The sequence below is a fragment of the Microcaecilia unicolor genome, chromosome 8 (genome assembly GCF_901765095.1).
Source record: "Microcaecilia unicolor chromosome 8, aMicUni1.1, whole genome shotgun sequence".
Classification (NCBI taxonomy): Eukaryota; Metazoa; Chordata; class Amphibia; order Gymnophiona; family Siphonopidae; genus Microcaecilia; species Microcaecilia unicolor.
The window spans coordinates 189837701-189862323 of NC_044038.1; the positions used below are offsets into that span (position 1 = coordinate 189837701).

At 44.9% G+C, this 24623-nt stretch overlaps 1 protein-coding gene across 5 annotated transcripts in view; it reads left to right on the forward strand.

Annotated features, from left to right (window-relative positions):
- The first annotated feature begins 20328 nt into the window (after positions 1–20328).
- MAPRE1 (microtubule associated protein RP/EB family member 1) overlaps positions 20329–24623 on the forward strand; it is a 171456-nt gene continuing 167161 nt past the window's right edge. For 2 of the 5 annotated variants that reach the window (XM_030211661.1, XM_030211666.1), the window contains exons 1-2: positions 20329–20439; positions 21739–21862. In XM_030211661.1, coding sequence (XP_030067521.1) covers positions 21742–21862 — 121 coding nt within the window. In that variant the 5' untranslated portion in view covers positions 20329–20439; positions 21739–21741. Of the gene's footprint in view, positions 20440–20509; positions 20534–20577; positions 20882–21561; positions 21647–21738; positions 21863–24623 lie in introns of those variants that run through there. The other 3 variants (XM_030211665.1, XM_030211664.1, XM_030211662.1) reach the window with 3 other exon arrangements.

The following is a 24623-nucleotide window of genomic DNA, read 5'->3' on the forward strand; positions in this document are numbered from 1 at the left end:
TCTAAGTAGCTCAAAAGCCAATATATCTTCTTCTTGACATTTGGATTTGTATTCTAATAGTGCTTCCCTTGGGTTGAATTTAGCTCTCTTCGCTTTTTTCCTAATCAACTGTTTCGGATAACCCCGTTGTAAAAATGTCTCACTTATTGCTTTTGTGCTTAACTTGAAATCGCTTTCTTGAGAACATATACGTCTATGACGCAAAAATTGGGCGTATGGGATATTGTTCTTCATATGAGGCGAGTGCATACTCCCATAATGTAACAGGGAGTTCCGATCTGTTGGTTTGGAAAATACTCTCCCTCTTTCTGCACCCATATGTCCAAAAAGGCTATATGTTGTTTAGGACTCACGATTTCAAATTTTATCCTGGGATGACAAAGATTCAGATCACATAATAGAACTGGTGATTGACATTTAGTACATGTGGAGTTTTTTTTTAAGCTATATGATGGCACGTCAAGCTCATGCCTTATAGTCCGCTGAGGTGGACTGGCTGGGCGGCGACTCTGAGGCTTTTTTTCTCCACATTTAAAATATCTGATTAAACTGCTGACTTGGTGGGAGTTCCACGATATAGTCACACAGGGAGTGTGAGCCTGTGTTAGGAATTTAATTCATTGATATAGTGTTGCAGGAATTGAGATAGGAATTTGTGATACTTCAGGAGTCAGACAGCACACACCAGTATGAGAGAGAAATCTTCTTTATTTGCCAGCAAACAAAGCAGGACATCAGTTCTAGCTCTCTTCTCTTCTCTTAGCTCTTTGTGTCTTTCTCTCAGCTCTCTGTGTCTTTGTCTCAGCTGCTTCTCTTCTTATGCTGTCTTCTCCTTCTTCTGTCTGTTCCTTCTGTCCTTCTCTTTCTTCTGAGCTCCTTCTGACGTAAACTGCTTCTGCTCCCACTTAAATAGGGTCCTAAGCCCTCCTCCTAGCCTAGCCCCCTTTACTCCCAATTGGTTAAGAAACTGATTGGCTACCTTGCCTCAACCAATCATTACTTTTGAAATATCAGTTACATAGGTTCCAGACATCCTAGACTGACCTGTGACCTGGGGCCCCTCATGCCAGACATTTGGTCTCCAGTCTCTTACATTTCTCATTATGATTGATGTCTCATCTATAGCTTAAACTGGATTCCCTTAGAGACTAAGAGGCCCCATCTAACATTGGTTATTCTCATATTCCTAATCAGCTTCATACTACCTACTAACTAAACTCTGGCATTCATTAAAGAGGTCAAAAGTCAGTCTTACTTAATAGCATACATATCAGGCTATTACTTTCAAGATCATTTCTACATTTTACCTATAATTAATCAAGGAGAAGAGAGCTGACTAATTCTGACCTCGTTCACCTTTCAGCTTCCTTCACAAAACTAGCTAAGACCACAGAAAACTCAAAACATATGTTGGCCTCTCCACAACAGACAAAGAGTAACATTAGATTTAAAAAGGTATTCTACATTTAACTACACAGAGTAAACATATTCTAAAATAAGCATTCTTATAAGACATATCTAAACATCAGGAATATCTAGAATTATTTAGAATCTAACTATTTCCTTATAACAAAATCTACATATCAAGAACTTCTGAAATAGTATTTCAGCCTTTTAAACTTCAGCATGTCTGGCTCATTCCTTTGTTCATTCATAATAGTTTACAGCTGTGCCAGCATTTAGCAATCCATCCCTCACAAGGGTCTTTCTGACCTTTCTGACCCAGCCCGGCAAGACTTTCAAATAATATGAACCATCTGGCATTCCTTCATTCTGCTTGCAAAATAAAAGCTAGAATTCAAACACCACTTTTAAACCCCAGATTTTAACAGAATTAACCCTTAATATGATTTCTTATATATATAATTATGCCATGGCTGCCTCAATAGCTTGAGTGTATTATTATCCATGTATAAATATGCCACCAAGGCGACCCCCTTCATTTGATGATAAAATTGCTGTCCAAAAACAATTAAAAGTTGTTTTAGATAACTAATTTGTGTTATGATTGGGGTCTGAACCCCTCTCAAACTTACCTCTTTCCTGGGGGTCAGCTTCTTAGCTGGCTTCTGTTTCTTTTCTCTGTCCTTTCTGAGCTGGCTCTGTCTCTCTGTGCTGGCAGCTTCCAGCAGCATGGGGTTAATTGTTTTACTTTACTACAGCTGTGTGTTGCCTGAGTTACTTTGGGTGTACTGGCTTCAAGTGTTTCACGGTTTTGCATTGGTGTGGGTTGGGCCTCTCTGGGTCAGTGTGCTTTTGCCTAGGTCTAGGGAGTGTGACATCATCAGGGAGGGCCTTGATAAGGAAGTGGTCTTGTTTCCTTCAGGGCCTTGGCAACAGTTGTGTTTGCTTTAGGTAGGGTGGTGCAGTGTGCACTTCTGACATTGTGTCTAGGGTCCCTGCTTGCTTTTGCTAAGGTCCAGGTTAGTGTTAGTGCAGTGTGCACTGGTGTCTATGTGTTTAGCTTTCCTGCTTTTCCCTTTGGTTCCCCTGCCTTTCCCTCTTGGTTTTGGAAGCATTGCTATGTGTAGGGCTTTGGAAGCTCTGTTGCTGATAGAAGTACTTCAGGGTTTGGTGTTGTTAGGAACACTGCAGAGTTTGCTGTTAGAAGTACTTCTGGTGTTTGTGCTATTAGGAGCATTGCAGTCTTTGCTGTTGGTGTTTGGTGCTTTAGAAGCACTTTTGGCTTATGTGTTAGCTTCACTGCTTTTTCCTTGTGGCTCCCCTGTCTTCCCCTTTTAGTGCTAGGAGCTCTTCTGGTTGCTTGCCAGAGTAGTGCTTAGGAAGCACCTTGTTAGTTGTATCTAGCTTGCTAGAGCAGTGCTTAGGTAGCTGGTTTAGTTTTGTGTTTAGCTTATTAGTGTAAAGCTCTGCTTGTAGCTTGGTGCTTAGTAGCACCTGTGTTAGCTTTGTATTTAGTACCCTGCTCTGTTAGTTTAGGGCTTAGGAAGTCCCTTTCTTGAGCAGGGCTTAGGAGCTCCTGTTTAGTATAGGGCTTAGGAAGTCCTTTTGTCAGTTTACTGTTAGGAACACTCCTGCTGGTTTAGGGCTTGGGAGCAAGTAGATCAGTTTAGGTTTAGGAGCACTTCTGTTTCCAGTCCTGGTCCCTATGTCATCCGGTATCCAGTAAGTCCTGTCGGCTACTCGAACCCAGGAGCTCAACTTCTGGGGGGCTTAGTAGCTAAGTGCAGGTGAAGCTGTGTGGACCAGTCCAGTGTGCTCCAGTCCCATGTTCCAGTCCTGTGTCCTCCAGTCCGGGGGACCAGTCCAGTGTGTTCCGGTCCGGTGTGTGTTCCAGTCTGGTGTGCTCCAGTCCAGTGTGTTCCGGTCCGGTGTGTGTTCCAGTCCGAGGGATTGCAGTCCAGTGTTCCAGTCCTGTGTCCTCCAGTCCGGGGGATTCCAGTCCAGGTGTTCCGGTTCGCTGGGCAGTGCCTGCAGTCCCTGCTGGTGTGCTTACCCAGTGTTGGTTGGTGGGTTTTGCCTGCTGCTGTCGCTCCTCGGCAGCAGCCCAAGGGCTCACGTTTGCTCCAGAGCCCGGCCCCGCGGGCTCTGAACCTGAGAACCTGACAATTTGGCCATATCAAGCAGCAAAGATGCCTTATTGCCTGATAATGCTAAAGTGTTGAACCACCTATCCAGCATCTCAACTGCTGCTCGCTGGGGTATGTTAGTATATAATGATCTGACATCCAACGTTGCTAATGTGATGTCATGATTATCCAGTGTCTGAAACTGATCTAATAATTGTACAAGATGACCTGAGTCCTTCACATATGATGTGATGTGTGTTAGACAAGGACGTAAATGAAAATCTACAAACTGAGACAAAGGTTCAAACAAAGATCCTCGGCTAGAAACAATAGGGCGACCTGGTGGGTTGGTAATGCTTTTGTGAATCTTTCGAGCAAAACAGATGATAGGACATTTGGGAAACCGATTATACAGGTACTTAAACTCACATATGGAAATGATACCAGATTGAAATGCTGCAGTGAGTAATGAATGAACCTGCTGTTGATATGTCCCCGTTGGATCATCATCCATCTTTTGATAACATTATTAATCTGACAACTGTCTGACAGCTTACTGCTCATAATCACATCTATTAAGCACCACAACACCACCCCCTTTATAAGCCTGAAGTATGACAATAGAATTATCCCCCCTAAGATCATAGTAACATAGTAACATAGTAACATAGTAGATGACGGCAGAAAAAGACCTGCACTGTCCATCTAGTCTGCCCAACAAGATAAACCCATATGTGCTACTTCTTGTGTATACCTTACCTTGATTTGTATCTGCCATTTTCAGGACACAGACCGTAGAAGTCTTGCCCAGAACTAGCCCCACCACCCAAACACCAGCCCCGCCTCCCAATCTCGGCTAAGCTTCTGAGGATCCATTCTCTTCATAGCCGTCAAACGTTCCATCTCACAGATATACCACAAGTTGGAGATCCACCTAACCCCTTCCAATGCTGTGCTAAATTTAGACGGGCAGCATGCATGGCATGTCTAACTAACAAGGACTGCTGAAGTGTAAGACCCAATGGCTTCCGTCCCAACAAGAACACAGCTGGGTGCCACTGGACATCTCTACCCACCCACAATTGAATCCGAGACTGAATCGCCCTCCAAAAAGCTCTAGCTTTAGGACACTTCCACCAAATGTGACCCATCGTCCCCGGGACCAAATAGCCTCTCCAACAATTGGGGGACTCATTGGGAAACATATGATGAAGACGCACTGGCGTAAGATACCAACAATAAAATACCTTCATTGCATTTTCCTTCAAAGCAACAGCTAATGAGGATTTCAAAAGTGCTCTTTCCATGAGCAGCCAATCTGCATCTGATATTTCAATCCCTAACTCCTTCTCCCATTAGCATGAGCCAAACAGTGGTAACCATGACATTAGCATAGATCCAATCAGGTATATCTACTGTCATATTATCCATATCCTGAGGGCACCTATAAAAATCAGAGTATTTCCTGGTTTAAGTTAGAGAGAAGGGTTGCCACTCTCTCTCTCCAAGGGAAACCAATGTGACCAGCAGAATTGACAAATTACCTAATTGCTTTCCCTTGTAAAACCTTTAATTGGTAAAAGAAATTATAAAAGATTAGGAACTAATTAACACCTGTTTGCAGCTGGATTATTATATTCCTATAATTAATTGATTGTACGTGCCTGTTGTCAATCACTGATTTGACTTGTACCTTGGCAAATAAACTCCTCATCCCAAATGATGTTCTGTGGACTTCACTTAATGATCAAAGGCTGTAAGTATAAATGCTTTTGCTGTATCAGGCTATCTTTCGCTGCATTGTATAACTTATAACCTAAATCCAGTTTGTCATAAGGCTGGTATCTTTTCCTTAGACCTAACGTCTCTCTTAGTGGCAATTCCTTTTAGAACTTCACAACTTCTTGATTACCCAAGTACTAGTGCTATTTAGAGATGGAGTCAGCCTTCTTGGGGGTTCTCTCTGCCACTGGACAGCTGAGCTCCAGTACCAGACAGAACCTAGGGGTCTCTGAACTTTATATTAAAACAACACAGGCCAACAAGAAAAGCTATGCCCAAGCTACTAGTAACAAGCTAGAAACTCACAAATTAAGAACTACATCCGGATTGTCCCTAAGGAACAAGGTAATGGGCAGCAAGCCCCGCTGGACGGATGAATCTCGCCGGACTCATGGCCTTTGCATTCTGTCAGTCTTCTTCCCTGGAAGCACTGGGTTTGTGAGCCCTTGAACCACTACCATGGAGCGACAGTGGCAGGCAAGGTCACCTTCAAAGCAGAGACGAGGCAAGGCTGGACCGGAACCCCAGACTGGAGTTCTGCACTGGAATACACAGGACTGGAACGCACCGGACGGGTGCGCACTGGACTAGAACCCACTGGACTGGTACACACTGGAGTGGAGCCCACTGGACTGGAACACACGGGACCGGAACCTGCTGGACAGGAACACACTGGACCTAGGCTTTACCTACGCTTAGCCACCGTTCCCCGAGGGTTGAGCCCTCAGGTTCGGGCAGCTGGCAGGGCTTACAGGAAAACCGGAACTGGAACTAGCAAGCAGGAACAACAGGAATCAGGATACAGAAGTGCCCCCAGGCACCTAGGTGAAAGCAAGGCAGACAGGCAGGGAATGTCTGGGTTCCGGCAATAGGTCTGGCCACAGGCAGAGAATATCCGGGTTCAGGCAGAAGCCGGGTCAGGCAGCAGGCAGCAAGTATCGGGGTTTAGGCAGAGAGTAGTCAGATTCAGGCAATGGTCAGGTCAAGTAGCAAGACTATGGCTGGAGCTCCAGTAGCAAGGAGTACTGGCAGCAGACAGGACTAGGGCTGAAGCTCCAGAAGCAAGGAAAACACACACGGGAAAACCAGAAAGCTAAACGCAAGAAAACTAGTAAAGCTGTACACAAGCTATCAAGAAAGCTATGCCCAAGCTAGCTAGTCACAAGCTAGAAACTCACACTAAGCAAAACACAGGAGAACTAGTGAAGCTGTACACAAGCCAACAAGAAAAGCTATGCCCAAGCTACTAGTAGCATGCTAGAAACTCACACTGAACTGGACAAGGTAGCAGTGCACAAAGCACTCTAACATACGATGGACCTTAGACGATGCAAAGGCCAAGGCTGCAGTCGCTAAGTGATTAATAAAGCCCTTCAACACCTGAGGAGCAGCTGCAGCCATCAGTAAGCAACTACGGAGGCTGTCCAGGCACAAACAAGAGAGACAAGTCCGGCAGCCTGGAAGAACCGGACCGGACTGGGCTAAAGTCTGGAACGGGTAGGAACAGCAAGACAAACTATGGCAGCCACTGGCTCTGGCCACCAGCGGGTGAGAGGAGCACAAACCAAGGAGCAGGCAGAGCGCACACAGAACATAGAGAGACTTAGAATACCTAGGTGCAGCACAGAGGAGCAAACAGAGCCAGGCTGGAGACAGAGGTAGAGCTAACTCAGGCAGCACCCCCAGGTGCAGTAGAGTGGAGTAATTAGAGCCATGCTGGAAGCAGCCAGCACACAGAAGGAAAACTACTCCAGAAAGGATAGGTAGAAGCCAGCTTAGAAGCTGACCCCCAGAAATAAGGTAAGTCTGAGGGTGGTCATGGCCACAGACGTGACAAACACCCACTGCTGAAAAGTGGCCAAAGTGGGATCCATCGGACTATGGGGAACCCAAGTATATGGTAGATGATATTTCTGCAAAAACGTCTGACTAGGGGTCTCTAAAGCAGCTTGAGAATTTAACATACTCTTCTCTTCAGATCCTGTATCTGAAAAATACAATCATAATCTTAATTTGTGGAAAAAAGTTAAATAACCAAACCCGGATATTAAATGGATCATGAAATTGGGTGGGCACAAAGGTAAGACCAAAATCCAAAATTTGTAATTGGACCTTGGTAAGTTGTCTAGATGACAAATTAAATACTATATTTGTGTTTTCTTCCCTTGTCTCTATGGACGCACCACCGGCGCCATGGAAGCTCCCTCGTTTCTCTGGTTGACTGCCCCTAAAAAACTGGAACTCTCAATTTGAGCACTGCCCCCTTGTTCAACAATGGATCAATTGCTACTACTACTTGACCCTTCCTCACCTGAAGAGTAACTAGATTAATTAAGGAAGGACACATGTTTGTTCTTACGATTTCGCCTGGACTTCCTGCTACAGTCCATCCAGGAATACACAAAACCCTTTGTGTAGTCCTGTTCATCACGTTTGTATTTAGATATCTTCTGCATCCTGATTTCATGCTTATAATGATCCATCAACTGAAGATGCTCCCTGTATTTAAGCTCATAAGTTTCTGGGGTTGTCTGCCGTTTCATGTACTCTAATTTGGTATTCAGTTCCTCCGTAGTACTAGTTATCAATTTATTATAGTAATGAGCATTAAATCCAGGGAACAACATGAGATAATGTTGTTCAATAGTGTAACATACTCTAAATCTTCTAAAAAATTAGGTTCCTTATATAAATACAGTCCACGAGGGACCCGTTTAACTCTACAATATATGAAATTCAGACCTAATGACAAACTTATGTACACATTGTATATCATTGCAGTCTAAATGTGTTGCACTATCTGTAGTGTCAAACAAATGTGTGCCCCCCCAACAACGTAGCAATCATATCCATTGTAAATCCCGATTGTTACAGATACGACATACGTTTCTCTGTGTTTTACTACCAACTGTGTCCATTATTATATCATACGACTCAGTGATTTTAGTGCTGTATTATAGTAGTTGATGTATATTTGAAGTTTGATGAGTGGTGGTATGAGTGGGTGAGAGTGTACTGTGATTGGAGTATTTTGTATATTTTATGCATGTAGTAATATAATGTTTATATATTTGATAATAACAAAGGTTTGCAACTTGTGCATAGCTGTGATTGATAGTATATGCAGATGCTCCCAGTAGACAGACGAGTAACTTTGGAGAATAAAGCAGCTTCGGGAGACCCCCTCTAAAGGCAAAGGAGGAAAGCCATTGCCGAAGCCCCGAGTGTCCCAATTCATAGGAATTTAAAGGAATAGGCTGGCATCGGGCGTGACCAGGCAAACGCTGATGGGGGGAAGAATATGATGTCAGTCATTGAAGCGCACGTCCTCTAGCCTCGGGGCTATGCCACAGAATTAATGCGACGCCCCCCCTATAACAGAGGAAAGCTGGTTGTTGTCAGATGCTCTGCCCATTCGCCACCACTGAACGTCCAGGTGAGGAGCGCGACACTGGTTTTGTACCTGCCATGTGGTTGGCAATAACACACCTTGCAAGACATCTAACCACTAGGCACTATCTGGAGGAGTGTTCTAGTGGTTAGAGCACTGGTCTCGACATCCAGAGGTGCCTGATTAAAATCCCACTGCTTCTCCTTGTGATCTTGGGCAAATTACTTAACCCTCCATTGCCTCAAGTACAAACTTAAATTGTGAGCCCTCCAGGGACAGGGAAATATCCAGTGTACCTGGAAGTAACTCACCTTGAGCTACTACTGAAAAAAGTGTGAGCAAAATCCAAATAAATAGAAAATCTGCTATTGTGCTGGCTAAAATTTGTATGTGGCACAGCAAGTGGGGGGAGGGGGGGGATATATTTAGTGACTGGTTTGAGGAAAAAGGTACCAGGACTCATGCAGAGTCTGCCTTAAGGATGTGGAGTAACCATGCCCTTTGGTCTGCCATTTATAGTTTATTTACATTTGCTAGCTACCAAGGCATTTACACTGCAGCTACCAAGGCAGAACGGAGTGCTGTACAGACTAAAAATCAAATTTGAAAGAGAAAAGAACTCCATTAAATGATAGGAAAGAGAGGGAAGCTTAGATTAGCTCCACTGGGAGGAGTACTGCTTCTGATGCTGAGGGTCACAGGCTCAAGGCTGGCTGGTGGACCAATGAGTGAAATAATAAAGGATAGGGATATTGCTGAATTGTTAACGGGTGGAGAGAAAGTTTTGGTCAACCAGAAACAAAAGGTGCCATCCATGGGCGTATTTGGTAATTTCATTTTGGGGGGGGGGGGGGGGGGCAAAGGGTGTGGCATGGCTTATTAGTGGAAGGATCTTCCAACATAGGACATTATCATGCAGGTAATTGCTAATAAAGCCTCTTGAACAATTGCCTGCATGTTAGTGTCCTATGTTGGAAGACCCTTCCACTACTCTCTGTTCCTCCGCTTCAGTGGTTTTTATCACTATACAAAACAGGGAACCACAGAAACACTGAAATAGAAATCTCCCTCAAGAAAGCCAGACTCTGTAAGCAGTGCAAACACTGGTAAAAAAAAACCAGAAATGTATTTTCTCCTGCACTCTGCAAAATACAAAATTAGAAAAGATGTACAATTCACAAAGCAGGCACATCTCAGTCCTTAAAAAGTATAAAATAATTTTTTTTAATTTTTCTACCTTTGTTGTCGGAGTACTTTATTTTTCTAATTGAGCTGGTCCCAGCCTCTTTTCCACTTTCCATGTCAGTCTTCTCTAAATTATTTTCCACGTTGGCATTTCAATTTCTTCTCTCTCATCTTGGCTTCTTTCTTTCCTTCTCTACATCTGTCTGGCAGTGACCTTTCATTTCATGTGTCCCCCCCCCCCCCCATTATTTGTGTTTATCCCACTTTCTCTCACCTTAGTCTCTGTTTCTCTTCTCATCTACCTACTAGCTTTTATCATTGCTCCCTCTGTCTCTCACTTATCCAGTCTCCTAAACCCCTATCTTTCCCCCACTTCTTTAGCCCCCATTCCCATCCTCTTAGCCCTCATCTACCCTCCACTGGATCTCATCACCCTATCAGTCCCCAGCTCCATCCCTGTCTCTCATTCCCTTGCTTCCAAGGTCATTCTTATATCTCTTACCCTATACTCAATGCCCTTCCTTCCTCTCCCCCCTTGCAAGGTCCAGTGCCGCTCCACCTCCCTCCAAGATATGCCCCCCCCCACAAGGTCCAGTGTCGCTTTCCTTCCCTTTCCCCCTCCACAAAGTCTGGTGTTGCTTTCCCTCACTCCCCCCCACAAGTTTGGTGTCACTCTCCCACTCTTCCTCCCTCCCCCCACAGGGTCGGTGTCACTTTCCCTCCGTCTCTCCCTCCTTTCTCACACCCGTCCTTCCTCCCTCCCTCCCTACAAGTCCAGTGTCGCATGCTCACTCGCTCTCCCTCCATCCCTCCCTCCCCCCCACTGCCGCTGCTGCTGCTGCTGCCACCACCACCAGGTCCTGTGTCACACATTCTCCCTCCCCCTGCTGCTTGCTCTGGTGTCATGCTTTCTCTCTTTCCCCTCCTTGCCCCCCCCCCCCAAAGCTGCAGTCTTTCCATCTTCCTGGCTGCCGGCCGCATTAGCAATGTAAGCACGCTGCCTTTGCTCGGCCCAGAAGACTTCTCTCTACAGCGAGCAAGCTGCCTATGCGGAAACAGGAAGTCACAACAGACGGTGCCGCCATCTTGCCATCTACCAGCCTACTGCGGGTTTTGTCCTTTTGCACACTTCTAGTGGCCATACCCTGTCCCTCTCGCGTCGGCTGTTCCCGTTCCGTTTGTGGGCTAGCTGCTCTTTCTTCTGAGGTTTTTATTACACGGATTAAATTTTAATTCACATTGGAGGGTCTGCAGGGAACCGGAGCAGTTCTTTTCAGCGACTGTCTCCGGACATGTCGTCAGCGCATCTTTCTCCTCTAACATTTCTACATCCATCTGTTCATCCTGGTCAGGTGAACGGTAGTACACTCCTATCATTATCCTTTTCCCCTTTACACATGGAATTTCAATCCATAGTGATTCCAAGATATGTTTTGTTTCCTGCAGAATTTTCAATCTATTTGATTCAAGGCTCTCTTTAATATAGAATGCTACTTCTCCACCAATTCGATCCACCCTATCACTACGATATAATTTGTACCCTGGTATGACAGTGTCCCACTGGTTATCCTTGTTCCACCAGGTCTCAGAGATGCCTATTATATCTAATTTTTAATTTAGTGCAATATATTCTAACTCTCCCATCTTATTTCTTAGGCTTCTGGCATTCGCATATAGACATTTCAAACTGTTTGTTGTTCCTATTTACATCATACTCAGTACTTGACAGTATTAATTTGCAATCTATTGTCTGATTTGTATTTTTATTTAAGGACACCTGATCTACTACAGTCTCTTTGCAACCTATCAGGATACCCTATCTTCCCTGTTTTGGTGATATTTTTGAAAGATACCTTATCCCGAGCCATGCGCTTTTGAGCGACTGTCGGCCTTCCCCCGTTTCTAGTTTAAAAGCTGCTCTAGCTCCTTTTTAAATGCTGATGCAAGCAGCCTGTTCCCACCCTGGTTAAGGTGGGGCCCATCCTTTCGAAATAGGCTCCCCCTTCCCCAGAATGTTGCCCAGTTCCTAACAAATCTAAAACCCTCCTCCCTGTACCAGCATCTCATCCACGCATTGAGACTCCGGAGCTCTGCCTGTCTCTTGGGCCCTGCACGTGGAACAGGTAACATTTCAGAAAATGCTACCCTAGAGGTTCTGGATTTGAGCTTTCTACCTAAGAGCCTAAATTTGGCTTCCAGAACCTCTCTCCCACATTTTCCTATGTCATTGGTACCCACATGTACCAAGAGAGTCGACTTCTCCCCAGCACTATCTAAAATCCTATCTAGGTGACACGTGAGGTCCGCCACGTTCGCACCAGGCAGGCAAGTTACCAGGTGATCCTCAAGTCCACCAGCCACCCAGCTATCTATATGCCTAATGATCGAATCACCAACTACAACAGCTGTCCTAACCCTTCCCTCCTGGGCAGCACTTGGAGACATATCCTCGGTGCAAGAAGATAGTACATCCCCTGGTGGGCAGGTCCTGGTTACAGGAGTACTTCCTACTTCACCAGGGTGATGCTCTCCTTCTACACCTCCCTCGTCCAAGGTAGCAGAGGGGCTACCAGACTGGAGGTGGGACTTCCCTACAACATCCCTGTAGGTCTTCTCTATTTACCTCTCTGTCTCCCTCAGCTCCACCAAGTCTGCTACTCTAGCCTCAAGAGAACAGACACGTTTAGCTAGGAGCTCTTTGCATCAGGCACACACATATGACATCTCACCAACTTGGAGATAATCATACATGTGACACTCAATGCAAAAGACTGGATAGCACCTTTCTTGCTGCTGGGCTGCTGACTCCATCTTAGTGTTTTTGAGTTTTTCAATATTTTAAAACTTGCTACAGTATTAAGGATATTAGCCTAATTTAAAAATGTCTTTTAGTTTATATAGTATATGGTATGATTTATTTAGTGTTTCCTTCTTAGATGGTAATGAAATGTATTTAAAACTCTGTAAGAGCACTCCTTGCTTTTTACCCTAATTACAATAACTGACTATAAATGAAGAGTTGTCCTAGGGGTGGGCGGGAAGACTAAACTAGATCCTGCAGTGCCTGCTAGAGTCTATCTGTTAATACTGTGGTACAAAGTTTTTAAAACTAAGTGGAAAAGACTATGGCGATTAGCTGATAAAATTGCTTTTTATATTTTTATTTTGCCTAACACTAACCTACAATTCCTCCTTTAAACCCCAATCTTTAAGTTCCCAAAGCAGAAAGCAAAATAATGTTCACTTACCAGAGAAATGTCCTCTTCTCTCGGAACTTCTCAGAAAGAAAGTTCAGTGGGACCTTTCCTCTTTATATAGTTTTGAATCTAAGGGGCCTTTTCGAAATAGGCTCTTTGAAGCTAACTCAGCAGCCTATGCAAATATTCTACTTTCCCACACCATAGTTAGCACCTAATTGAGGTCGCTGGATGTGCTACCTCTCCAGCAGCCAAAGAACAGAAAATAACTGCCTTTTAGAACAAGAGGTTTTGGCTGTTAAGTTTCTATCTCTAGAAAAGGTTTCAGTTTAAAACTATGGGAAAAGGGTTGTACATTGTACACTATGGCAACTAGTTAATAATGCTTGCTTTTTTTCTCTCTTTATTCCCCCCTTAATACTAAACTAGGTCCTGCTTACTTTTCTTTCTCTCTCTTTTTATTCCCCCTTAATACTAAACTAGATAAAGTCCAATACCACTCCCCTCCTGCCTAGGGTTACCATATGGCTCCAGAAAAAGGAGGACACATTGATCCAGTCTGGGTTTTGCTTCCATTGATAGCAATGGAAGTAAAACCCAGACTGGCTCAATCTGCCCTCCTTTTTCTGGGGCCATATGCTGCGAACCTCCCAAAGCCGTTGGGCGGCCCTGCGGGGCTTTTCTTCTGCTGCGTCCACCTTCTGTGATGTCACTTCCTGAAGGCAGACACGACATGATAAAGTAAATTCTCCGAAGACAAGCAGGCTGATATTCTCACAAGTGGGTGATGTCACATCGGCCCCGGAGGATTTTAAAGCAAAATCTAAAAATCTCTTTAACGGCGTTCCATCGCGCGAGCAATCGCACCGCATATGTGCACACACATCTTCCCACTCGCCGTGCGGACACGCCCCTCAGTTCCTCTTTTTCCGCGTCTGAGGAGACACGGAGTTCGTTAGTGCTTCGTGTTTTCTTCAGGTCCTCGGAGTTAAATCTCTTTTTTATTTTACCCTTTTGGGTGTTATTTTTTCATTTGTACTTTACTCATGGCAGGCTCATTGTAGCTTACATATACAGGTACTTTTTGTACCTGGGGCAAGGAAAGGTTAAGTAATTGCCAGAGTCACAAGGGGCTGTGCCTGAAATGAGAATCAAAACTTATAGGTATTTCTTTATAAGTTTATTTTTTCTTATTAAAAAAGAGTGTGCTGGTAAATTGTTATCTGTGGGCTCTCTCTCGCCAGCAAAGTAAAAGAGAATTCAGGAGGCCAAGCCCACATTTTAGGAATCCATTTGTTAAAGTCCCAAAATTATTAAAAACTTAACAAATGGCTCTCGAGAGCTGTGAGAGCCTGCTCCAGCACACCACTGACTAAGCCTTGTACCCGCTGCAACTGGATGCATCGAGTGAGCCTTGGCGCCTCCTGCTTTGCAGGTCATTTGGGCGCATCGGCGGACGTGTCTTGGGCCGGATCATCTCCCTGAGAAGTGCAAGTAGTGTCTCAAAATGACGAGACGTATGCTACTTGCCAGGGATGCCCAAAGGAGATAAATTTTTGAGTCCTATAGAGACCGATGCACGCTGGGTACAGTGATGCATCGAGTGAGTCTCCACCTGCCTCGGCGCCTCCTGCTTTGCAGGTCATTCGGGCGCATCGGCGGACATCGGTACCATCGGTGCCCAGAGCTTTGCTCCCTCTGTTATGGAGGTATCCTGGCATCGGACATCGGTACCATCGGTACCAGATGTCATGGGTACCATCGGTACCAGGTATCATGGGTACCATCGGTACCAGGTATCATCGGTACCATGGGTACCAGGTATCATCGGTACCATGGGTACCATCGATACCAGATATCATGACTATCATCGGTACCAGGTACCATCAGTACCATGGGTACCATTGGTACCAGGTATCATGGGTACCATCGGTACCAGATGTCAAGGGTACCATCGGTACCAGGTATCATGGGTACCATCGGTACCAGGTATAATCGGTACCATGGGTACCATCGATACCAGATATCATGACTATCATCGGTACCAGGTACCATCAGTACCATGGGTACCATTGGTACCAGGTATCATGGGTACCATCGGTACCTTCGGTGCCATGGGTACTATCGGTACCATCGGTCCCATCTCTGTTATGGACACGGTACTATGGGTACCATCGAGTGCCATTGGTGCTAGCGCTTCCTGCGGCATCTAGCTTTTCACCTGGGATTAGATCTCCTTCACCGATGCTGCCTCCGGTATTGGTGTTCGCAGCCTACTGGGTCGATTCTCCTTCACTGGAGTCGTCTGGAGAGTCAACTTCTCGACCCCGTCGTAGAGGTTACCGGGCCTCCATGTCGGACGGGTTTGGATCTGAGCTGCTCTGTCTGAGTTGTTAGCTCAATTCAATGATGGCTCATCTGATGAACATGAAGGTCATGGGGTTTTCTCTGCTGAGAATTCTCTAGATCTTCTATCTGTCTCGACACATTACAGTGGAGACTGTTAATCAGCCCAAGGCCCCAGATGCTTGAGGTCCTGGACTATCCATCTTCACCTAAGTCTTCTACCACATGATATAAAAAGACTGAATCCCAGTATCGGATCCACGGAGAACCCAGTTTCATTAGGCCTCAGTTACCTCATGATTCTGCGGTGGTGGATTCTGTTCTCAGAACAGATAGGAGTTCTAAAAACTTGCTTCAGCGCCCCCGGGGCCAGAGCATACATCCTTAGCCTCTTTTGGGAGAATGGCGTACCAGGCTGGCATGATCACGTCCAAAATCGAGTCCTGCCAGATCTTTACGAGCATTCCCACTGGAGCAGGCTAAACCTTTTCACCAGGTGGTCAGGTAGCACACGGTGTGTCGCAGGTTCCTGTCCAGGGGCATTTTCGACACTTGTAATGTAACATCTAGATTTCTGCTCTGGGTATAGTGATGCGCAGACTCTCATGACTGCGTGCCTCTCACCTGGAGGAGGGAACTCAGCAGAAAACTGTAGATATTCTGTGCATACACTTCCTCATCTCGGAAGTTCTTTAAATGGAAGAGAAGTTTTCCTTGTGCCTTAAGGGATCGTACGTATACTCCTGCTTCTCGACAGCCGGTTCAGGCTATGCCACAGCACGCTCGTTCTAGTCAACGTCGTGCACCTAATCAGGCCCCTGCAGCTACTCCGCAAAAACCAGGGACGGGTTTTTGACTGGCTCCAATTCAGCATAGCCACCATAAAAAAAAAAAAAAAAATGTCCGTACCGGCTAATCTGCCTGTCGGGGGGAGGTCTAACTTTTCTCCACCAAAGGTGGCTTCTTGTAACCTCCAACCGGTGGGTTCTTCAAATAGTCCGGTTAGGATACATTCTCAATCTGGAATCAAACCCTCCACATTGCTCATTGGGAGCTTAATCCTTTAGCTTCCATCACAAGTGGGTACTTGCAGAGGAACTCTCCGCCTTTCTCAGCGCCAATGCAGTCGAGCCCGTTCCACCAGGGCAAGAAGGGTTGAGATTCTATTCCAGGTGCTTCCTTGTGGGTTGCATCCCATCATAGACATAAGGGGCCTACACAGATATTTGGTTCAGGATGCTTTCCCTGGGCATCCTTCTTCCCATACTGCAGGAAAACGATTGGCTATGCTCTCTGGACTTACAGGATACTTATACCCGTATCAACAGATTACAGCACAGTAAATATTGAGACTTCTAGGCACATGGCTTCCACAGTTCACGTAACTCCCATGGCACATTTACACATGACATCCGCTCAGTGCATCCTGGCTTCCCAGTGGTATCAAGTTCAGGCTATCTGGAGGATGTGACTCAACTGTTCACCAGTTTTCGGAATTCCCTTCAGAGGTGGTCAATTCTCTCCAATTTGATTCTGGGGCGTCCCTTCCAACTTCCTCAGCCACAAAAGCTGCTTACGAAGGTTGCATCCCTCCTGGGGTCGGCTATCCAACCAAATTATTCTAATTCAACCAAACAATCGGGTTGCAATGTACTCGATAACAAAGGGGTACTGGATCTTGCCCTCTGAGTCAGGATGCCATGCAGATGTAGCGGTGGGCCTGCCAACGCGGCATGTTTTCTCCAAGCCACTTATCTAGTTGGCGTAAACAGCAGTCTGGCCGACAGGCTGAGCAGGATAATGCTACAGTCATGGTTGTTGAGCGTGGCTGTAGCTCGAAAGATCTTCCGGGAGTGAGACACCCCCTCAGTGGATCTTTTTGTCACTTAGTCCAATCACAAAGTCCCTCAGTTCTGTTCCAGGCTGCAGGTTCACGGTAGGCTAGCATCGGATGCCTTTCTCCTTCATTGGGGGACAGGCTTTCTGTATGCGTATCCTCCCATACCTCTGGTGGAAAAGACTTTGCTGATTCTCAAGCAAGATTGTGTAGCCATGATTCTGATCGCTCCCTTCTAGCCGCGTCAGATATGGTTCCCTCTTCTTCTGGAGTTGGAATGTTTTCCAGCTCTCATTACGCAGAACGAGGGGGCACTTCTACATCCCATCCTCCAATCTCTGGCTCACACGGTCTGGATGTTGAGAGTATGGATTTCGTTGAGTCTTCCAGAGAGTGTCTCCCGAGTCTTGCTTGCTTCCAGAAAAGATTCCACGAAGAGGTGTTATTCTTTTTCATGGAAGGGGTTTGCCGTCTGGTGTGACAGCAAGGCCCTAGATCCTGCCTCTTGTCTTATACAGACCTTGCTTGAGTTCTTTCTACATCTGTCTGAGTCTGGTCTCAAGACCAACTCTGTCAGTGTTCATCTTCGTGCAATAAGTGCTTATCATCAATGTGTAAAAGGTCAGCCTTTAGCCGTCCACTTCATGAGAGGTTTACTTCTCCCCCAATATTGAGAGAATTCCTTGTATGTGTCTAGGGGGGGGGGGGTTATTTCTGTTGGGCTTAGCACCCCCAATAATTTTGAAAATTGGCTCTTATGCTTCGGTCAAAGCCCTTATCAATCCTTCTCCAGTATCTTGGGGTCTCAATGTCGTTTTCATCCAGCTGCTGAAAGCTCAATTCGGGCCACTGGATTCCTGCCATCTGAAGTATTGGACCTGGAAGGTCGTTTTCCTTGGTAGCTGTTCCTTCAACTCGTAAGGCCGGTGAGCTTCAGACTCTAGTAGCTCAAGCGCCTTACCTTACTTTTCATCTTAACAGCATGCAGCCAAAGTTCTTACTGGCGGTGGTATCGGAGTACCATCTGATCCAGTCAATTGTCTTGCCAACATTCTTTCTCCCTCATCTTACAAGCCCTGGCGAAAGAAAGCTGCGCACTTTTTACGTGGAACAGACGAGCCCCCTCAGACAGTCCGCCCAGTTGTTTATTTCTTTTAATGCCAATAGAGAGGAGTTGCTGTCGGAAACCGCACCATTTCTTCTTGGCTAGCAGATTGCATTTCCTTCGTTTTTGTCCAAGCTGGACTGACTCTAGAGGGCCATGTCACGGCTCACAAAATTAGAGCCATGGCTGAGTCGGTGGCTCATCTAAGATCAGTCACTATTGAAGAGATCTGCAAAGCTGCGGCATGGTAATCAGTCCACACATTCACATCTCACTACTGCCGTCAGCAGGATAGCCAACGCGACAGTCGGTTTGGCAGTCGGGGCTGCAGAACTTATTTGGGGTTTAGAATCCAACTCCAACCCTCCTAGGCCCATTTTTGTTCTGTTCCAGGCTACACTCATTTAGATGTTTCTTCTTTTCAGGTCAATTTTTATTCTGGCCTTGCCGTTGTGAGACTCAATTGACCACTGTTTGTTGTGTTGTGTAAGCCTGGAAGCTAGGGATACCCCACTTGTGAGAATATCAGCCTGCTTGTCTTTGGAGAAAGAGTAGTTACTTACCTGTAACAGGTGTTCTCCGAAGACAGCAGGCTGCATATTCTCACAAACCCTCCCACCTCCCCTTTTGGAGTTGTCTCCTTCATCTTTTGGATTTAACTGAGGGGCGTGTCTGCACGGCGAGCAGGAAGATGTGTGCGCACATGCGCAGTGCGATCGCTCGCGCGACAAAACACCATTAAAGAGATTTTGCTTTAAAATCCTCCGGGGCCAACGTGACGTCACCCACTTGTGAGAATATGCAGCTTGCTGTCTTCGGAGAACACCTGTTACAGGTAAGTAACTACTCTCTCCCTGACGGGGCTGGCTAAAGGCAGCCTGTTTACAGTGCTGCCTGTGCTAGTCATCCTCCGCTGCTGGGAGGGCCGCAGGGAGGGAGGGAGGAAGGAAGGAAGGAGGGGAAGGGAAGGCGGGAACACAGATGTTGGACCCGCAAGGGGGTGGGGTGGAGTGAGGGGAGAGGAAGAGGGATGATGGACTGACTCAGAAAAGAAAGGGAGGTGGAAAGGGAGGATTTTTGGCTGAGGGGGAGGGGATTCAGGGCACAAGAGAGATGCTGACCCTGTGGTGGGTAGCTGTAGCATCGGAAAGAGAGGGAGAAATACTGGCCCCATGGTTAAAGGGGTTGCAGGACAGCGCTAAGTAGCATCCCCTTCCATTGGCAGAGGGAGATGGCCTTAAGACATCTCCTTGTTGGTCCTGAAGCTGAAGTTTGTCAGAGGAGCCAGAAGATGGAGTGGGCAGGTTTAGGGTGTGTGATAAGGGTATTTATTGGGCAGAGTTGGGTGTGGCTTAAATCTGTCTCAAACATCAGGACCTTGGCAGCTCTGCCTTAGTGATTTTCAATGTTATTTCATGATATTGGGATATTTATCTACATATGGTAAGCTTTCAAATAAATAAAAACAATTCCACACATAGGCAGTCATACCCATTTGCTATTGTTTTTATACAAAAATATCTTTATTGTCATCATAAGCAAAAATAACGGCATACAGCGTAGCACTGAAATTCACAATATAGCATTGCCAAATGACAAAAGCAATCTCTTAAGCAATGACAATTTTTTTTTCAATTTAACCCTCTCCCCTTCACAGACCCCTCGAAATCTCTCTCATCCCCTCTTAACAGAAAGAATGCAAAACAATAAAAACTTAATAAGTTTGCTATTGTTTTCGATAGCGTTTGTTAATGTTTGGACGGCTCAATATGGCGACAAGCTCCACTCGCTACCTTCAGCCTAAAGATAAGCTCCATTGCCGTGGTAGCTGCTCTCTACTTCCAACTTGTCTTGTCTTTGATCGCCCAAGCGTTGTTCCCTTCTCTGACGCAACTTTTTAAATTCTGCACGCGTCCTACCTACCCTCCTCTGACGCAACTTCCTGTTTCCGGCAAGGTGGGACGCATTGGAGGAAGAGAAGTAGAGAACGGAACTTGCGTCAGAGGAAGACGGCCGGGGCACCTGAAAAGAAAAGCCGTGGGACTGGTGGTGGTGGGCAACTTTAGGTATGAGTTTGGTGGTGATAATGATGATGATGATGATGGTGGGTGGGGTGAGGTAGGAGGTGCTGGGTCGCGGTCAGGGAGGAGAACTGAGAAGGTTAGATGTGTTGGACTGGGGAGAGCGGAAGCGACAGGGAGAGATAGTAGACCAATGTGTTGGGAGGCCGGTTCACCGGTCCTCGAATGTGTGTGACTTGGTATCTTTGGATATATAAATACGTGTACGTGGTTCTGAATCCATGATCTAAAGAACATTATAACCTTGGGCCTCGAAGGTACCACGGGCTGCCATGTGTAAGGACTGCTTCAAGCTTCTGTTGCTTAGTGGCATCAACGTAAAGCAGTTTACGTCCAGCTCTCATTTTGTACTGGTTCACTTTCTGCTTTTTTAGTTTATCTCCTTCAACTTCTATAATAGGCGTATCTAGAGGAGAGAGTTTCCCTGGTATGTTCATGTCTCCTTTCTTTGGCTTTTAACAAAGGTCAGATGTTTTGTTTTAATTGCATCCCATGCCTGTAGCCACTCACTCTGGGTGCCCATCCAGGTTGGCAAGTATTTTGCTGATAGAGACTGAAATAAGTTATTTTCATGGGATAGGTAAGGAACTTTATTTACATTTAACTGCATGTTCTGATTTCATCAATGTTTTGTACTATATTATAAAAAAATAAGACTATTGTAGATTAAAAAAACAAACAAACTGCAGTCTTTGGGTCTTCATTGCTATGTTCTTTACTGTCCTTTGTTACATAGTGTAACTGTTTTTTTTACCACTTGTGGGAGGATAACAAAGCTGGTTGCTCTTGACTATTGCCTCCTTTTATTTTATTTACCTTTACCAGATTCACTGTGAAGTTTGGACCAGAAGGGGTGGTTTGTAGCTCCTGTAAGACTCCAAGGCCTATACACTTCAAACTTTGAAGTGAAACTTGTTTAGGAAGAGGCTGACTCACAAGAAGTTATGCTGTCTTTCTGAATGGAAAGATGATTACATGGTGGTAGTTTCAGGGAGGTAGCAGAGGCTAGTGCAGGGTGGGTACAACAAGGAAGGCTCCTCCTTGCATGTGATGTATATATCTCAAAAGCTATCCTTTTGTAGCCCTGAAATACTACATGAAAGGGAAGCGCTTGGTTGCAAGCTAGTGTAGAGTGAATACCCAACGTTAGTACAAAAGATAAGTACATCTGGAAAGTACCATTAGAAAACAGGTGATTAAAACAGTAAACATTTTAATGTAAACCTACTTTTCTGATTTGTGGTGTTAAATATTAACTGTTATTTTTCTGATCCTTTTATTTAGGAAATGGCTGTTAATGTGTATTCCACCTCTGTAACCAGTGATAACTTGAGCCGACATGACATGTTGGCCTGGATCAATGAATCATTGCAACTCAACCTGACAAAAATTGAACAGCTTTGCTCTGGTAAGGAATATATGTCCCTGATATGCTTGAACTTTTAGCAAAGCAAGTATATATTGCAGACTGGGAGTGACCATACAGAAAGCAATATTTGGGTTAGTGAGTAGAGCAGATGTAGGATCAGCTTCTAATAGGTCATAATATGTTACTTTTTAAAGCCTTTATGCATGAATCTTTGGTGTTTTTTAGAACTTGTTCATACATTCACAAGCATGATAACTCTTTAAAAGGGGTTAAACTTCATTCAGAGGTCTTTTCTGTGGTGGTTGCAGTATTGAAAAAAGATCAGAATCTAATCCTGACCAGGGCTCTGCCCAACTTTAAAAGCACTACACAGTTTAAGCCAGCTCAGATTCAGAATGTAGGTTTACTAATAAGAGCGGTGTCACAGCTGTAAGGACTACACCAGAAGGAGCTGTGCCAGACACCCAAAGCACTTAAGTTTGATTTTTATTTGGTATACTGCCTATTACACTATCTAGGTAGTTTACAAACTAAGTGTAAAGGTACATAGTAGAAACAAAATTGGAAAGTTGAAAATGAGAGAGAAGAATTTATATTTTAATTCTCACCTTTCCTTTCCTGCTTATGAACAGTCATGCTATTGAGGGCTCCAGAATCCAGACACCATAATCATGTTCACCCAAATAGCTGGCCCTGAGCAAAGAATAAAGCCTCAAAGGCTTTGGTGAAAAAATAGGTTTTGAGGCCAGTCTTAAATATCCAGTAGGAAGATTCTAACCCTAAATGCAGTGGGAATTTGATTTCCAGGGTAGGCACAGTAACACAAAAAAATGGAGTGACAAATGGTGCCTAAACTAATAACTAATAGGTTTTGTTGAGTGGATCATAAAGTGTATAAAGAAAAATCAAGAACCAGATATAAAAAAAAGAAGAGGATCACAGGAATGCAGTGTTCGGTGTACCAAAAGTAATAGTTAACATGGTATCCTGTAAGATATCGGCAACTAATGCTCTGATTTTAACAAGGTGGTAACATGATTGAACATTTAGGCACCCGTGATGAATTTAACAACACAACTGAGGTTAGATGACCTGGAGTGAATGAGCAGCCTCTGTATCTATTGCCAGACCAAGGACGGGGAAAGCCTGCCAGAAAGTAAAGAGGAGGATAAAGCTGGTTGCTTTTGACTACTTCCTCATGGATTCACTGTGGACCAAAAGGAGTTTGAGGCTCCTGTAAAACTACAAGGCCTGTACTCTTCAAACTTTGAAGTGAAACTTGTATAGGAAGAGGCTGACTCGCAAGCAGTTCTGCTGTCTCTCTGGAGGGAAAGAGGATTACATGGTGGAAGTTTGAGTGGTAGGCAGAGGCTAGTGCAGGGTGGGTACCACAAGGAAGGCTGCCCCCCTGCATGTGATGTACATACCTCAAAGGGTGTCCTTTTGTAGCCCTGAAATAGTACAGGAAAGTGAAACTTTTGGTTACAAGCTAGTGTGGAGTAGGCTCCACAAAGTTACTACAAAAGATTAGTAATTCTGTTTATAGCTTTTTATTTCACCCATATGCCCTTCCTTCAACATCTGGCCAAGATAAGGTTTTGTCCATCTTATCAAATATCTTACCTGGCCTCTTCATCCCATTAGAAAAAAAACAAGACATAAATTGTCCTGAACAATCCATTTTGTCATAACCTTTTACACAATTGGACTGAATTCACTATGTAAATTACCTTTGTTTTGAATCCTTTTGAAAAATGGTAGTGGTCATTGTCTAAGAACTTGATATGCAAAGGGCTTTTTCTGTTTCTGCCTATGGGGAGAAATGCTTTTATTTGGATATCGGTTTTGGTTGCTTTCCATTTTTCATTATAAATCTGTTTCTAGAAGGCTCACAGTCTGTGGCCCAGATGCTCAAAACCTAACGCTGGTGCTAGGAGCAATTAGAACTGCAACTGCACACATGTTAATGAGTGCAGGATGCACAAAACTGTCCAGCATGCATGTTAATCTGTGTGCTGAAGACCCGCACAAATTGTATTTAAATGTATTCATTCCAATGTTCAGAAAGTGCAGAAACTAATGCTGGCCTTAATACTGAAAACACACTGCCAGGTCAGGTATGGCCTTCGGATTTTGAGGAGAGGATTTCTTCTGCATTTTTCATATTACATTTCTGGATTTTGGCTTCTAGAAGCCAGTGCTGATAGAAAAAAACATGTCTGCGAGTCCAAGTGAGGGCAGACCTTGGTACCTGTTTTCCTGTGCTTTGGTGTGAGCCTCTTAGGGGACTTAAACTGCAAAAATGTAGGGGGGGGGCTTTATGTTTCACAGTGCAGATGAAGGGTGCTGATGTGCTCCTGCGTATTCCTGTTTTGTGTGGCACATGCGCACAGGGGTTTCACAGTAAGCTTAGCTCTTGTGCGCATGGTTGGACACGTTTCTCCTTGATTTCGTTTTACTAGTGTGCATAAAATTTGCTTCCTATTTGCTTTGGGCACTGGGGGGCTAGTTTTCATTGCCATTCTTGTGCTGTTGGATGTGCGTTCTTGTCTCTAGTGCTGGAGTTTTGAGCATCGAGCCCTAAATTTCTTGTACTTGATATGGAGGTTGAAATGACTTGCTCAAGATCACAAGGAGTGGGAGAAGTAGGAATTGAACCATGGCTTCTTGGTTAGCTGACTGCTTAACAGCTGCGTATTCACGCCTTAGTACATCTGGCCCTTAGTGTGGGTTATTTGTGTTTGTGTGTGTTTTCTCCTGGGCAGTGTTGAAAGATTTTTCTTTTCTCTTTCTTCCCACC